This window comes from Ictidomys tridecemlineatus, chromosome 6 (genome assembly GCF_052094955.1).
Source record: "Ictidomys tridecemlineatus isolate mIctTri1 chromosome 6, mIctTri1.hap1, whole genome shotgun sequence".
Taxonomy (NCBI): Eukaryota; Metazoa; Chordata; class Mammalia; order Rodentia; family Sciuridae; genus Ictidomys; species Ictidomys tridecemlineatus.
Window position 1 is genome coordinate 16,373,184 of NC_135482.1, and position 17,100 is coordinate 16,390,283.

At 40.2% G+C, this 17,100-nt stretch overlaps 2 protein-coding genes across 2 annotated transcripts in view; one reads left to right on the plus strand and one right to left on the minus strand.

Annotated features, from left to right (window-relative positions):
• Positions 1-1,303: 1,303 nt before the first annotated feature.
• On the minus strand, positions 1,304-15,559 carry Hsp90b1 (heat shock protein 90 beta family member 1). Its single transcript, XM_005322347.5, has 18 exons — positions 15,390-15,559; positions 14,357-14,459; positions 13,591-13,732; positions 12,993-13,109; positions 11,914-12,245; positions 9,344-9,455; positions 9,020-9,139; positions 7,993-8,109; positions 7,088-7,225; positions 6,926-7,003; positions 6,712-6,777; positions 5,363-5,632; positions 4,849-5,094; positions 4,219-4,355; positions 3,180-3,258; positions 2,947-3,102; positions 1,861-1,986; positions 1,304-1,599 (listed from the first exon to the last, which is right to left on the minus strand). The coding sequence occupies exons 1-18, from the start codon at positions 15,436-15,438 to the stop codon at positions 1,570-1,572; spliced, it is 2,418 nt and encodes an 805-aa protein (XP_005322404.2). The 5' UTR covers positions 15,439-15,559; the 3' UTR covers positions 1,304-1,569.
• A 44-nt stretch (positions 15,560-15,603) lies between these two features.
• Positions 15,604-17,100, plus strand: part of LOC101973794 (putative tetratricopeptide repeat protein 41) — an 82,800-nt gene continuing 81,303 nt past the window's right edge. Inside the window, exon 1 of the mRNA XM_040279063.2 lies at positions 15,604-16,330. The gene's annotated coding sequence lies outside the window, so the exon portion shown is untranslated. The remainder of the gene's footprint in view (positions 16,331-17,100) is intronic.

Here is a 17,100-nt window from a genome sequence, read left to right on the forward strand (position 1 = left end):
GCCTTCATAAGAGGAAAATACCATGTAAAGACAGACACAGGGAGGACACTGCACGAGAGACAGTGAGTGATGTGCAGCAAGCCAAGGACCACCAGGATTAAAGGCCACCACCACTAGGAAGAGGGATTATAGAGCATGTCCCTGCAAATGACACCTGAATTTGAAATTTGTGGCCTCCAGAACTGAGAGAATAGTTTGTTGTTTTAAGGTACTTAGAGGTACCTTGCTAGATATGTCAGCCCTAATAGATTAATACAAATATTTCAATCTAGGGGCTGGGGATGTGGCTCAGGTGGTAGCATGCTCGCCTGGCATGTGTGCGGCTGGGTTTGATCCTCAGCACCACATACAAAGATGTTGTCTGCTGATAATTAAAATTCTCTTCTTTTTTTTAAAAAAATATTTCAATCTCTGAGTCTATAATATAGAGAACAAAATTTATAGACCAGTTGGCTTTTGTTCAGGACTATTTTTCAGAATTCTTCCTTTGTCTCCTTCCTAGCCAGTGAGCAAGTTGCTCCATGACATGGATCTCTCTGGTCAGTGATGAGGTCCTCCAGCACTAGGTTGCATCAATTGGAGTGGCTTTGTGCAAAGCTGCATGTTACATCATTTCTCTCTTATCCATCCAAAGGAGTGCCTTAATAACATCCAGTATATTGAACTGTCTCAGTGCCTACTGGAGAATGAATTTGATGGGGTATAGTTGGGTAGTAGAGCCTAGCATATGCAGGCCTTGAGTCCCATTGCTAGCACTGGGGAAAAGCAAGCCATCTCACTTATTCCTTAATGTAAACTTAAAACCAACTACCTATTTTTACCAAGAACTAAGGGAATATGATGCCTTCTCTGCTTCCTGTTGAACTAGTAGTAATCTAGAATTTATAACTGTAGGATTCTGAGTAGCAAGTGTTAGATGTCACTCATTTAATACAATCAGATGGCTTTGAGTATAACATTTATTAAAAATGGTAATTCACAGTGGAAATAAACATCACAAGGACACTGTCTTATTTTGCCACGTTCTTCTATGATTAAGCTGCCCTTTCATTTCTTGTAAGAAAGGAAGGGCCTATTTTTAAAAAAGGTGCACATTAGCCAGGAACAGTGAGTGCATGTCTACAATCCCAGTGATGTAGGAGGCAGAGGCCAGGAAAACCACAGAGGCCCTGGGTTTAATTATCCAGTTATCAAAACAAATAAACAAAAAACAAACAAAAAAAAAACCCAAACAAACCAATCCACCAAAACACAAGAGTCAGATGATAATTCTATACTATGCATTATGAAAATACAGGCAAAATGGTATTTGGGATTTTTTATTTTTATACACATGACAAGATTTTACACCAAGAATAGTCAGTTAAATAGTACAAATTTACATTCATGAGGAATGTTAAAAAAAATTCAACTAAAAAACCCACTTCTTCCTGTGACCCACAATCCCAACATTTTACAGTGCAGGGGAGAAGGGGGCTGGGGAGCGTCCAAAACAAGTCTCTCCCCCCCAAAAAATGACTTAAATTTCACATTCTCTCTCCACACAGGATCCAATGGTGAGAGTATAATTTACAATTCGTCTTTTTCAGCTGTAGATTGCTGTGAAAACAAAAACAATAAAATGTTAAAAGCTAACAAAATCCCCAGTTTACAGAAAGGCCTTTCTTAAGACTGGCTGGAAAAAATGAAAGTGAGGGCATTCTTATAGAAAAAATTTGCTCAAGAACTTCAATTTGATATCACTATCAGACCTTTCTAAGCAGATGTCTGTTAACACCCTTGCTCTAGTTGTAGCCCTAACTTGGTCTCAACTAGAATTTAGTGAGAGCTAAAGGTGCAACCCCACTCTTGCTGACATACCTTTGTGGTTTCTTGTTCTTCTTCTTCTGTTCCTGCGTCCAATTCTTCTTCATCTTCGTCCTGCTCTGTGTCTTCGGCTGTGTCTTCAGCTGTGTCTTCAGGCTCTTCTTCTGGTTCTTCTTCCACCTAAGGACAACATCCATGAGCCCATCAATACCTTGGATCTAGTTTCATTTTGCTTTAATGTGTAAGATCACTCCTATTATTCAGAACCACAGAGTAAACCCCTTAACTAGAGTTAACAGTCAAACTAAAAAGGAGGACAGGCAAAAAGAAAAGGATATAAAAGAGGGGTTTTGCATCATTTACAGCATAATGCCTGAACTATGGGGATGTCAAACAATTATTTCAAAAAACAAATAATTTCAAAAAGTAGAAATATGGTTTGGGGTTGTGGCTCAGCAGTAGAGCACTCCCTAGCACACGCGAGGCTCTGGGATGAATCCTCAGCACCACATAAAAGTTAATAAAGGTATTTAACTACAACCAAAAAATAAATATTTAACAAAAAATTAAAAAAGTAGAACTCTGGCAAGCTTTTCAGAGCTACCATTATTTTTTAAAGAAAGTTCCAACTTCCCAACCATATTTTCCATCTTTTTTTTTAATATATATATTTTTAGGTGCTGACAGACCTTTATTAATTAATTTATTTATATGTGGTGCTGAGAATCAAACCAGTGCCTCACACATACTGGGCAAGCACTTTACCATGGGGCTACACCACAGCCCCAGCTACCTCCCTTAATCATGCAAAGGCCCCTGCTTTTGGTGGTATTAGGGTTCAAAGGGTGTTGTTTTTTTTTTTTTTTTTTTTTGAGATAGTCTTGCTAAGTTGCCAAAGCTGGCCTTGAACCTTAGTCTTCCAAGTAGCTGGGATTATCAGGGATGGACACTACTGGTGCAGGAGCCTACTCTTAGAAGAAAACCTACGTGGATGGGCCCTGTAGTGTACACCTGATACCATGTCACCAGAAAAAGGATTGGGGATTCGGAGGTCAATCTGGGATACAAAAACAAAACAAACACACAAAACAACAACAACAAAACGCAACCAACTTATGTGGGATGGTTGGTGATACAAACCTTTGCTTCAGGGTCAATGTTTAAACTGAGGCGAAGCATTCTTTCTATTCTATCTCCATATGCTTTAGTGTCTGGCAGAAGGTATCCTGACCGAAGAGTTGCCGTTTCAAACAAAACCACAGCAAGATCTAAAACCGTCTTGTCATCTTCATCTTCCTGAGATGGAAGAAGTTGCACTTGATTAAGGTTTTCAGATTTAAGACAACAAAGAGGATGAGTGCAACATTACTCACTTTAACTCGGCGAAGCATGTCTCTGATCAGTGGATGTCTGGGATTAATTTCAAATGTTTTCTTCTGACTGGCATAGTAACTGTGAAGGGACAAAATGAACATTAATAAAACATCAAATTTTAGGGTTCCTACATTTCTTTTACCCTAACCTTGATAATTACAGAGAATAAGTATTGGAAAAAATAAAAATGTCTTTATATTACTCCCTTTTAAAGGCAGATATGCATGGCTAAAAAAAGTGAAATAAAAGGAAGCTAATTTGGGAGCTGGGATTGTGGCTCAGCAGCAGAGCGCTTGCCTCACACAGATCCTCAGCACCACATAAAAAAGGAAGCTATTTTATATTTAGTGAAGAGTCCCAAGTACCTAAAGCAGTGCTGAGTGGGTGACCTGATTTAATGTCTACATATTCCCTTAGTCTTACTACTGTAATTGAAGCACTGCCTCCCAAGTTCTGAGTGCCACTTGAATGACACTTTCTTCACAATGCCTTCATCTACATGGTTCCAAAACCAATCTAAGACAGGGAAGAAACCACATCTATCCCTACCCCTGATATAATTGTTACCTATGTAAGGCTTAGGTTGTGCTTTGATCTGTCATCCTGACTAGTCTCAATGTCTCAAAGACAGAAGATTTGTCTACTTCTGACTCACATACACAGGCACAGTAAGTTCAATTGTTTGTTAAATGGAAGGCAACTTCCTGTTAATTAAACATTTACTGGAAAAGACATAAATAATTAATTATTATATGTTGATGAGCCATCATGCCAAGTATGACTTCATATAACCTAATGCAAAAGTAAAAATATGTACAACAGATTAAGAAAATCTCCATTTGTTTGTAAAACATTATGCAAAAAATGCGTGAGTTAAATGCCTTTTCTTTACCAATCCAAGGGGGAATCCCTTTGCAAACCTTTTGTCTACCTAATACACAGGTAGTGGAGGACACTCAACGTTAGATTCTGTATACAAGCAGGTGTTTGGACAAAATCTAGCATGCTGGCAGGGCTCTCCCTCCCCAGGGTGCTTACTTGGTGGAGATGTCCTTGCCCGTCTGATATGCCTGGGCTTTCATGATCCTCTCCATGTTGCCAGACCATCCATACTGGCTGGCCACAAGAGCGCACGGAGACTCTGTCAGGCGCTGTGATACCACAGCTTTTTCAATCTTAGGGTGAGAAACAAAAGTTGGATATCAGGTATGGCCACTTAGAAATTGTATTTCAACTTCCTAAGATTTTGTCACTTAAAATCATGAATAGGGGTAGATCATAAAATAAATTTTCATTCAGTTTAGGAACTCTTCAGGGATGCTCTTATTTAATAAACTGAATTTTTCAGTCAGAAAAACTTAAAACACCAAACCCCACCCAACTCCCTACAGGGAATTGAAGCTAGGGAGGCTGTACCACTGAGCTACATCCCCAGTTCTTTTTATTTTGAGGCCTGGTCTCGCTAAGTTGCTCAGGCAGGTGCCACTGGGCATGGCAACACCAACTTTTAAAGCATATAAAACAAATTTACTTGTAAAACTTAAGTTATTATAATAGTAATATTAAACTATAGAAAAGTTTTAAGTTCTTCCTCCCAAGAATGTAATCAATAATTTATTTCTTAAATATGGGTGCTAAAATTTCAATTTATAATTTTCAAAAGAATACCTTGTCCTTAAGGGCTTTATCTTTCATCCAGTTGAGCAGAGGCTCAAATTCCTTCTCAGTTGCTTCTCGACTCTCCTTAGTTTTCTCACTTTCATCAAATTTCACTCCCTCCTTGGCAACATTCTGAAACCTCTTCCCATCAAACTCAGGAAGGGCCTGAATACAATATTCATCCACAGGTTCTGTGAGGTAAATGACTTCATAGCCCTTTTTCAGAAGTCGCTCAACAAACGGAGAAGATTCGGCCTATAAAATTAAGGGAATTAATGAAAATCTTCCAAGTTTGGCCTTGGCATAATCATCTGTCCTACTAGCTAACTTATATAGCATTAGTAGAGCCATCTGAAAACTGATTATTATTAAGAAGTGACTATCCTGTCAATGACAGACCAGTCCTGAGAACTACTATAGTCACAAAATTAATTTGTCCTTTTTTCCCCCCTCAAGAGTTGGCTCTAAATCCTCAGTTTCCCACCAAGATCCCCAAGGGCTGTACATGTATACTTCACCTTACCTCTTTTCTGCTGGACCCAGCCATGAAGTAGATTTTGTCCTGTTTCTCCTTCATTCGTTCCACATACTGGTCTAGACTAGTAATATCAGTTGGATGATGAGACGACTGGAATCTAAGAAGTTTAGCAAGACGTGTTCGATTAGAGTGGTCTTCAATCACACCAAGCTTGATGTTGGTACCAAATTCTTTCCAAAAAGTATCATTGTATTTCTCATCAGCAATCTTCTTGATCATGTCTAGCGTTTTACGGACAAGCTTCTTCCTGATCACCTAAACAAAATTCAAGGGTAATAGATTAGAAGACTCCATCTCAAAATCTTTTTTGAGAATGTAAGGGTCCAGGGGAGCAATAGTGAAAGATACAAAGACATGCACCATCACTGCTGTTGAAGGGGTGGGGATTGGAAGAACACTTGTACACCAGACTGAGCTGAAATTAGGCTCAGTGTAAATAATCATATTGTGGATCTGTTCTTTTCACTTTTTGTTTTGGTACCAGGAATCAAACCCAAGGTTGCTTAGGCTACATCCTCAGCTTTTTATTTTGATAGGGTCTCACTACATTGCTTAGGGCCTTGCCAAGTTGCTGAGGCTGGCCCTGAACATGCAATCCTCCTGCCCCAGCCTTCCAAATCAATGGGGATTACAGATGTGTGCCACCATTCCAAAACACATTGTGCCTTCAATGTTGATATTCTCATTTTAGAACTGATGCTAAGTTGCTAAGGCTGGCAACTAATCCTCTTGCCTCAGCCTCCTGAGTTGCTAGATTACAGACATGTGCAAATGATGTACTAAAATTCTTTTTAGAATCTTAAACAAAGTGAATACATGGGATATTTCCAAATATTTTAAACAGAAAACTAGAAAGTCTTCTAATTATAAAATTACTGGGGGAAAAGATTTAATGAAAGGCTTGATAAATTAAGTGGTATGTGATAAAGCTTATTATGATAAATTTGTTCATTGTGGAACAGGTAGTAGGTACATACAGATATTCACTGCACAATTTTATTGTTTTTTCCATTTGTTTGAAATCTTATTATTAAATGTTAGGGAGAGGACTGGAGTTGTGGCTTAGGGGCAGAGCATTTGCCTTGCATGGGTGAGGTACTGGGTTCAATCCTCAGTACCACATAAAAATAAAGATATTGTGTCCATCTACGACTAAAAAAAAAAGGGTTAGGGTTAGGGAGAAAGAAATCAGATTCTTAAGATCTGATAATCCCAGAGTGATAGTTCTTTTGAATGGTCAAGGATTAGATTCAAAATCTGTTTGCTTCACTAATTGAGTCTGTCTTCGGAACCCAATCCAAAAGCAAAATGGCCAGTCTCTGTAGAGCCCTCACCTTAAGCAGTTTATGTTGCTGAAGAGTCTCACGGGAAACATTCAAGGGGAGATCATCTGAATCCACCTGCAGGATGGCAAAATAAAGTTCTGTGAGCAGTAAAACACTGGAATAAAAGCAACGCCAAACTTTCCCCAAAACTCAAGACAGAGAAAACAACATGGCTAGACCCCCCCACTCCAGCATCCCCTGCCTCCAATCTTTAGATACTCACAACACCCTTGACAAAATTAAGGTACTTAGGCATCATATCATGGAAGTCATCTGTGATGAACACCCGACGCACATACAGCTAAGCAGAGAGAAGAGAACAGTTACTTTCTAGAAATCACACCTTCAAAATTTAAATGCAGCTTATACTACACTAAAGACTCACCTTAATGTAATCGCTCTTTTTTGATCCATATTCATCAAATAGACCACGTGGAGCAGATGTGGGCACAAATAAAATTGATTTGAAGGTAACTTCCCCCTCAGCAGTAAAGTGGATATAAGCCATGGGGTCATCACTTTCCTAAGGAAGGTTGGAATTCAGTCATTCAAGAGGCACAGGAAAAAGAAGTGCAAAGGCTAAGCAATAGCAGGGAAGGAACATCAGCACCCAGTCTAAATGACAGATTTATATAAACCACTTCATGAAAAAGTACAAGGACAGATTTCCTCCATGAAATTTGGTCTCCAGCAATGCATATAAAGAGGGACATAAATACCAATAGTCACAAATTCTCTGGGTCTTTTTTATGCATTACGGAACCCATATTAGTTTTCTGGGTATGTTAAAATTGATTTCACGTGTCCTAATTTTTAAATATGGCTTCTAAATATTTTAAAAATCACACATGGCTAACATTGTCTAATACAGTTGCCCAAGTAATACATGCAATGCACTTTCAAGTTCATGGAAATCATGGAATCAGACCAAGGGTTAAAACCTACAGGATGTGGAATAAAGAGAAAAGAACAAATACCATCACAGAACACAAGTTTTATATATCCATGCTAAGTCCTTTAACATACTGTATTAGTTGTTCAAAATGCTATCTGGAGAAACATTAACTTAAAACAGTCAAACATAAATCAACCCTAATTTTGGATTCTCAAGAGTTAAAAAATACATAATATACAGGATTAAGGAGGAAATAACTTTTAGTCCCAAAACTATTTTAAAACATTCTTCATTTACTATCTCTTCCATGGGTTCCTCCACATGGTCACATATCATATTCAGTTACACTAATATGGTAATGTTTTATCTGCTCATTATTCTAACATAATATTTACCTTTGAAAATGATTTGTAGAAAGCTTTGTATTCATCATCTTCTACTTCTTTGGATGGTCGCTGCCATATTGGTTTGATATCATTCATAAGTTCCCAATCCCACACTGTTTTTTCAACCTGAAGTTAACAGTATTTGGTTAGTTTAGTTAACCCAGTTGGAACCATTAACTTCAGTGAGTTTCAAAAGAATAAAGCACCAGAGGATACCTGTTATCTGGCATGGTTTCTGGCCCTGGATCAAATACTTAAAAAGCAAAGTCCCCCAACCCAAGTTTATCTAATATATAAAATACAAAAAGGCAACTGGCTAACATGGTAACTAATAAAAGCCAATTAACTGCTGGGTGTTAAGGCAAGAGGATGGCAAGTTTGAGGCCAGGCTAGACAACTTAGCTAGACCTTGTCACAATAAATAAAAAGGAAGGGGGTGTAGTTTAGTGGTCAAGTACCACGAGGTTCAATCCCTAGTCCCATCCCCCTCACCCCCCACACACACACCACAAACCCAACAGGTTAAAATGTCATTTTTTTGAGAATTTGCTTGCTTAGCACATGCAAGACCCCCAGCACCACCAAGAAAGAAAGCAAGACAGCCAGCTAATATTTTACACTAGGGATCCCTCAACAACTACCACCAATACTTCTACTTTGCTAAGAAAAAACAAAACAAACAAAAAAACATCACCACCACCACCATCACCAACAACAACAAAACTCTACTTTTTAATTCCAATATAAAAGAACAAGAAGATGCAGAAAGTTTTTTTAGGAATTTAAAATTCAGAATACATAAGCCAGCAGTCCTAGTAAGTATAGAGAAGTCAGAAATTCTCTTAATAAAGATGACCCGTGTTTGATACTTAAAACCTAGGACAATACACATAACATGCCAATAAACTGCGTTTTAAAGCTCGGGTCACCTGGAAAAAGGAGAGCTCTAAAAACTGAAGCTTCTCTCAAATTAGCCTGGACTCACATGGATTTGCAGGCTAAGCAATTTTTAAGCTGGGGGAGGAACCGGACCTACTTTTTTAGTTTTTGGTTTCTTCTCTTCATCCTCTTCTTCTACTGCAGCTTCATCATCAGATTCTTCTTTTTCTTCTTTGGCTGCTTCTTCTTCTTCCATGGGTTCTTCCACAGTTTCAGTCTGTTAAAGTTAAAAGTACAATTATGGTTAAACTCATGCATTCAAGAACTCTGGTTTTATAAAATGAAACATTACATTATAGCTCAACTAAGTAAACCCCAGTAGTATCGATCCTTGACTTAAAGAACCACATTTAACTTTCACTGTTACATGTTAAACATTTAAATATAAGCCAAGATAATAAGTTTCACTGATTAGATTTACCTTGCTGCTCCATACATAAATGGGAAAATTGATAAACTGAGAATATTTTTTGACGAGATTTTTAATTGTATCCAATTCAAGGTAATCAGATGCTTCTTCTTTTAAGACAAGGCTGCAAGGAAAATAACCCATTTAGACATATTCAAGATTTACAAAATTTGATTATAAACTTCTCTAAATATCTTGTTAATTGTAATAGCTGACAGTTCTATGTAATCCAAGATGTCCCCATTATTCACGTTAAGAACTGTCCATCACCAACAGGGCTCGTGAGCTAAATATACCACGTGTGGACATACTACAGGTCAGAATCTTCCCTTAAGTAGAAAATATTTTAGCATAAAACAAAAATGTTGGGTTTCTTTTTTCAAGGCGATAAAGCATGAATGAAACATTCTGTAGAAAAATGGAATTACATGCATTCTTGTGGCTCTTACTGTTTTTCTAGAAATTAATAATTATTATAAATAATGATTCCTAATAAAAACATGATTCCTTAAAAAACTAGCAATTAGTTGCCGTAATGGACAGCAAATGTCGGAACATTTCCACTATGACTGGGCAGTGTTAGTTTACTGTAGCACTGCCCACTCTTCTGTAAAATCTCTCCTCCACCTACAAGTCATAACACATTCCCAAAGAAGCAGATAGCTCATATCGATGTTTGTGCTCCCAGTTAAGTAAGGGAAATGGTATATTCATGTTATCCCTGTTTCAGAAAGCTTATTATAGTTTAGTGGCAACTGCCAATAAGTAGAGGACATGAGAGTTTAGCAAGGCAACTAGGTAGGTCTCTGATCTCAGGGTACATGTCCTAGTGACATGGGGGAGATAAGAAGTTCTATTTTGGATACAGCTAGAGGCTGATGGTTTGACAATTTAGGTAAGGTGTTAAAAGGCAAGTAGATACATGAGCATAGAGCCTAAATCTAGGCAAGGGGTTGGCCAACTATAGCTGGCACCCATAAAATCCACCCACACATCTTCATATATTTTGTATTACTGTCTTTAAGCCAAAATGGCAGAGTTGTGATGAACCTTATAGCCTACAAGCAGAAAATAATTATTAGTTGGCTTTTTATAAGAAAGTCTACTGACTCCTCATCTACACTAATAATATGGATTTAAGAAAATCTAAGGCCAGGGCAGAAGATAAAACTGTATGAGGAACTCAGGGATGAGGAGGAAAGGGTGGAAATTTAAGAATGAGATTATTAACATTCAAGAAAGAAGGGGCTAGGAATATAACTCAGTTGGTAGAGTGCTTGCCTTGCATGCACAAGGCCCTGGGTTCAATCCCAGCACCACCAAAAGGAAAAAAAAAAAAAATACGCAAAAAAAATTTTTGAAAAGACAAGTATGGTTATGAAGACTACAAACTCACTAGAGTGTTTGAAACTAAATAAACAATGTCAATTTATAAAAAAAACCTGATTTCACTGGATTTAGCATCAAAGTTCACTAATGACATATTTCAATAGGAAAGGTGGATAAAAATCAAAACAGTGGGCTGGACTGAGGTGTAGACAGGACAGAAGATCAAGTAAGGCAAAGGCAAGTACTGTCAGCCTTTCATATCCATGGGTTTCACATCAATAGATTCAACCCACCACAAATCAAAAATGTTACGTTACTGCTGACTTGTTTCACGCAGTCAGGCCTATGAAGGTTAACTATGGCTGCCTCTGTACCAAAATGTCAATTTTTGCCTTGTCTTTATTCCCTAAACAAAACAGAATAACTATTTTACATATATTTACATCATATTAGGTACTATAAATAATCTAGAGATGGTTTAAAGAATATGGGAGGATATATGTAAATCATATGCAAATACTTATGACTTTATATAAGGATTTGAGCATCTGTGAATTTCAGTATCCATGGGGGTCCTGGAACCAATCCCCAGCAGAAAACTGTAGAGGGGGAGAGGGCGTGTGCCAGAAAGTAAAGGGAGCCCACGACACTATCTGCCTGCCTCTCCTTCTTCCACAAGTATTTGAACATTCACATGTTGCGGGGAAAGTAACCTAGAGGGAAAATCCTGACTTTAATTTAAAAAAATGGGGAAGAAATTTATGCTTAGTCTTTGGGAGCAGCTTTAGGAAAAGAAAAGTGTGTAACACCTCTCCATGTAGTAGGAAGAACAAAAGTAATTTTATCAAACATAAATTTCATGATCTCATTTAATTCTCACAAATCTCTCAGAATGGTACAGCAGTAGCTAATTTAGTGCCAAGAACAGAAGTAGAACTTGACTGAACTGCCTGGTACTTCTGTTTTATCAGTTAACTATAAGAGGAAGTCACATAGTGAGGTAGGATCTTCATCTTGTCATTTCCTTGACTTCTTTTTCTTCTTCCTTTCGCCTTTCTACAAGTTCCTCAATGTGCCCAGCCCTTTTCCCACCCTCAAATATTATATTCAAATTATGAGAGTTGTTCAAATTCCTCATTTAATAAGCAAGGAATTTAGGGCCCACAAAAAACCACTTGCCCAGAGAACCAGAACTGGAGACTCAAGATTCTCACTCTGATTATTAATTCTTATTAGGAATCAGTAATACTCACGTGATTGTTGTTCCCCGTCCTAGAGTATTTCCTCGTGGGTCAGCAATTACAGAAAATTCATTGGAGTCAGACTCCCAGATGTGCTGGGTATCATTGTTATGTTTTGATGTGACAATAACCTTATCTGCTACAAGGAAGGCAGAATAGAAACCAACACCAAACTGGCCAATCAATTCAGAAGTTGACTGGCTATCTTCTTGTGCTTCAGTCATTTTGTTTAAAAATTCACTTGTCCCAGATTTGGCTATGGTACCAAGGTTTTTAACCAACTCTTCTCTGGTCATTCCTACACCAGTGTCTGTGACATGTAGTAGGTTTTTCTCCTTGTCACACTAAAAGCAAGACAAGAACCAGATAGTTACCCTCAAAGGAAAAAAATTTATAGAAAAATAAATTTTATGTTTTGCCTATTTCTTTGATAGGAAACAAAACACAGACTCTATACTTGAATGATTCCTATATTAGGAATCTGTGGTGATCATTCATGTTCTTCAATAAACACCCCTGGCTCTGTCTCCACAAAAATGGTAGGATTTTATTTCCTTCCATTTTTGAGTGAGGCCATGTGATTAGTTCTGGCTAGTGAGTTGCAAGTGGGAGCCTAGTGGTAGCTTTCAGGTTCTTTAATTGGTCTGCGACCCTCTGAGCTCTGTGTCATGGCAACCAGCTACACTCCAGATGGCTGCTCAATCAGCCTGAGTCCTAGTGGGAGGATGAGGTAGAGTAAAAGCCTATGTAGCCTATGGAATGATTTAAGCCAGAAGTCAGCATATTTTTCAGTTAAAGGACCAGACATAAATATTTTTTAGGCTTTGTAAATCACAGGTCCCTGTCACAATGATTACTGCCAATGTAGATGAAAGCAGTCATTGATACAAATGGATACAGTTGTGTTCTCATAAAACTTTTTTAAATAAAAATAGGCAAACAGATTTGGCCCACATCCTCGTTTGCTGACTTCTGAGTTAAACAACTGAAACTAGGGGGTTACTTGTCACTGTAGACTAAGGTTGCCTTTCTTGACCAATAGGGCTTTCCTTTCTCAAAGGATTCAAGAGAAAAAGATTATCTATGCTTACCTTAATTTTGACAGTTAATTCCTCATTTCCAGAAAGCGCATTTTCATCAGTTAGTGATATTAGCCTTATCTTATCTAAAGCATCAGAAGCATTGGAAATCAGTTCTCTCAGGAAAATCTAAAGTCAGATTTAATACACTTAGATTAGCTTCAAGATACAACAAGAAGTTGAATTTCACGTGAAACATACTTTATTTCTCCTTTGTATCCTTGAAAAAGCACTCTAAACTTTTTAATGATATACAGATGGTTTTATTCATTGGTAAAAGGACTGTAGCAACTATAACATACCCAAACTGGTTAAGAGTAGTAACTTTATTCTCCTACTAGTGATTTTCAGGTATGCAACACACAAAAGCTTACGTTTGTGTGAATGCCCTTAAGACTCAAGTATTTAGCAGACCATGAACACATCAGAAGGAAAAATATCCAGTGCTGTGCTCCCCCCCCCCCCGCAAATATTGGTAGCAATTCTTGTACGTATTGGGTCAACTTGGTCAACTACCTACTTGGAATTACTATGTACTTAAATTTACTATGAAAAGAAACAAATATGCCACTGTACAGAGACAAGACTATCCTAACTACATGTTGCTTACCTCTTTATTTTTATATAATGAATTGATGATAAGTTTCATCATCCTGTTAACTTCAGCTTGGAAGGCAAACTTTTCAGATTTCTCTCTAAGTTCTCTTATTTGTGATGCATTTAATCCATCCAACTGTATAGCTTCTTCCTCTCTAAGAAAATCAGATAAACAAATACTTAGTTGCCTTCAAAAATATAGCCGGTGATGAGAACACAATTGGCCGCTTAAGATTGTCTTGCAGGTTAAAAGGGAAAAATATAAATTTTTATGAAACATCTTTTATATTGTAGGTCCTTATTATGTTATCCCAGTAGGTTACCTTTAACATTGAGCTGGGTATTCTCAGTTCTTAAAATTGCCAGAAAAATAAAAACACAACCTTCTTTTACTAAAAAACCAAATTCATACTCATGTGTGGTCCATAGTAAGGACTTCAAAAAATTTTCACTGAGTCCTAAAAGGCCAAAATTTAAAACATTGCTCAAATGACAGAAATTCTGTTTTTTAAATTACTAATACATAAGGAATCTAAATGAAGGTCTAAATAAAGTCTAAATGAAGGTCGTTTCTAAGGTCTTAGAAAATTTATTAACTAATATTCTGAAATAGGTATCAACATAGTTTTCAAAGGAATTCACTCCATTTTTGTTTTTCTTTTTCAAGTATTTGAACACAGAATGTTATACTTAATCTGCATCTTTGAAGAAACCAAAGCAGCTACTGGATCCCACAACCTTCATGGGGCTTATGTATATAGTTGCAAATGAACACAGACCTCTGTACTACTTCATCATCTGTCCTTGAGCCTTCTCTGCTTTTGCCCAGGTCCTCTTCCACTGTACCATCCACATCGACTTCATCGTCAGCTCTAACTGACCCTGAAGAAAGATTGAACATCGGAAAACTCTTCAACATTGTTGCTTCCTTTGCTTCGCAGAATATGCTCAAACAGGGCAAGGGTAGGTGTTGCAAAATCCAGTGGGTAAATGTAGGAGGTGGGGATGGAAGAAAGGATCTACTTAAGTCAGCACATTTCTTATTTAAGTTGAGATGCTGAAGTCCCCCAGTAGAATCTGAAACACGGAGGCGGCCATCTCTTCCAAACAGCGTCCTTCCGATTCTTTATAAATAACGTTTGGCAGAGTGATACCAGGCCCCATCTACACCCACACGTGTTGCGCACAGCCGAGACAAGGCCTCCAACTGACCAAATCAAAACTTGGGCCTTTCTTTTCATGGGTCAGAATACAAACCGAATTTGTGCAACTTCTGGCTCGGGAAAATGAAATTGGGCCCAGGGTGCTGAGAAGGGGAAGAACCAAGCTGGAGCAAAACTGAATTAAACACCCAGACATTGCCATTCCGCTGGCGACAGGCCCCACGCTCCGGAGACCGGCCTCTAAGAACCGAAACGCGCTCGCGGGGAGTCCGCAAGGCTGGGGGAAGGGGTCCTCCAGAGCGGACAGGCAAAGGTTGCAGCGGCCGACAAAAGTCCTCGGGGAGGGGCATCCGCAATGCTCCCCGGGGAACAAGAGCCCGAGAGAGAGGCCCCACCCCGGTAGCTGAGACCTCCGTGCGCGCTACTATGAGATCTGCAGGGGATTTAAATCAACCTATTCGATTTCTTTTCTTTCCAGAGGAAGAAGAAAGTAAAGGTAATCCCCTGAGCCTCTTTCGAGGAAAGGCAATGGCCCGTGTGGCCCGCCGCAGGCCCTAATATCCCCATTCCTGGTCCAACGCCCCCAGAACCTTCGAGAAGCGGCCGAGCTGGAGGAGGGGGGGGTGTCCTGTCCCCTCAGATCACTCACCGAAGGTCAGGAGGATGCAGCAGAGGCCCAGCACCCACAGGGCCTTCATGGCGCGTGGCTGGTGAGTCTCAAGTCTCTTTTGACCGCAGGAGCCGCCTCCGCCCCCCCCACCCCGGAGCTCAGATCCTCACACCTCTAGCCGCGCGGTCCGCCCACTACACCCTATGCAGGTCGGGCCGCTTTTCACCCCGGCTTCTCGCGGGCGGGGGACGGGAAACACGAATCTACCAATCGCGCCGCACCACGCACCCTCTGTACCCAATCGGTACGCGTGGTGGGGACCAGAGTCCACCAATCGGAGCTGTCCAGGTGCGGTGTCCGATGCCCGAAGCGTGGCTCCTTCCGATTGGTCTCCCGTAGCAGCTTTTGTCCAATCAAATGGCTCCGCGGGCCCTCACACGCAGGACCACCCCTTTGCCTGGGAAGACTTGGCCTCTGAGGGAAGCCGTCCAATGAACGTAGCTCGCAACGCGTCCATCCTCTTCGAGGGGTCGCGATGGAACCACTTCCGGATCCTAGAGAGCGTTTATTCCGTGACCAGGGGGAACGGTAGCCATGGCAACGCGCTTTTTTACGTTTCTCCCATCAGGAGTCACGGAGCGAGCCCTTTCAGGCCGACGTTCGCAGCCAGCTTTGTATCTGGCAGTGCTTCTCGGAAAAGAAAAACACGTGAGGCACTGAAAATCCTCCGGAACGCTTTTGGATTGGGGTGGTGAGAAACCACAGCTCCCGGCGTGCAACATACTAGGCCTACGCTGTTTTGAATGCTGGGAATCGTAGTCTTTGGCCTCTGGGCCAACTGCGTAGTTTGGCCCTTTCACGTTCTCCCGGCGTCTCTTTGCGGGAACTCTGTCCTCCGTGTTTTAGGATTTATACCTCGTTCTGACTGCAGCAGATATCTGTGGTTACTCCAAGGCTCCAGCGTACACAGCTTTCAAAAGGTCGCCGCGCCTTGGCCAAGGCCACCCTGTGTTCTGGGGGTGGGCCCCAGTCTGGGTTCAGCCTTTGACTCGGGAACACGCGTTTCCGAATCTGGCATTTAGCGCGTTATGTAGACAGCTGGAGCCTTCACTCCTCTGTGCACTCAGTGACCGGAATCCTCAAGCCCTTGGTTTGCAGAAGTGGGTGATGGGATCCCCCTTCCCCGAGGGAAATCTCTAACAACTTTGATGCCTTTGACTCCCCCACAATGTGCAAAAGGGGCCAGCCACCTGGCGGTCCTAAAGCCCCTGCTGTAAGTCAGGTGGTGGAGAGCGTGGTGGTAAAGTCCGTTCTAGCACAGAAAAGGAAAGGACACACCTGCAGATATTTGAAAGCAAAACCTGCGGTGCTGCAAATGAGAACAGAATTGTCGCTTTGTAACTTCATAGAAATACCCTGTCCGCCTTCTGGAAGGCACATAAAACACCAGGTGTCTTTCCTGTGAGGGAAGTCCCTCACACCAAGCTAGTGCCTGTGGACAGAAGTCTCTTTAACGGTGTTTTTACCCACTCCCCACCGTCATCAGCGCCTCTTCTCCAAAATACACGCCCCTATTGCTCCCTCCAGCAACGTGGAACTTCGGAATTTTGTTTTCAGATAACCAACTGAATTCCTGACCACAAACTTTTAGGTGACAATAGGTCATTGTCTTTTTACAACTTTCCGTATTTAGGCTTGCCAATCTTGATTTTGTGGTTGATGGTTTTCATATTGTGGTGATGCCTTATTT

Coding starts and splice junctions, on each gene's coding strand:
- Hsp90b1 (XM_005322347.5), bottom strand. CDS start 15,438: ATGAAGGCCCTGTGGGTGCTGGGCCTCTGCTGCATCCTCCTGACCTTC. Junction 12,246..12,992: donor AATTAACTGTCAAAATTAAG/GTAAGCATAGAT, acceptor TCTTGCTTTTAG/TGTGACAAGGAGAAAAACCT. Junction 1,987..2,946: donor ACATTGACCCTGAAGCAAAG/GTTTGTATCACC, acceptor TGTTGTCCTTAG/GTGGAAGAAGAACCAGAAGA.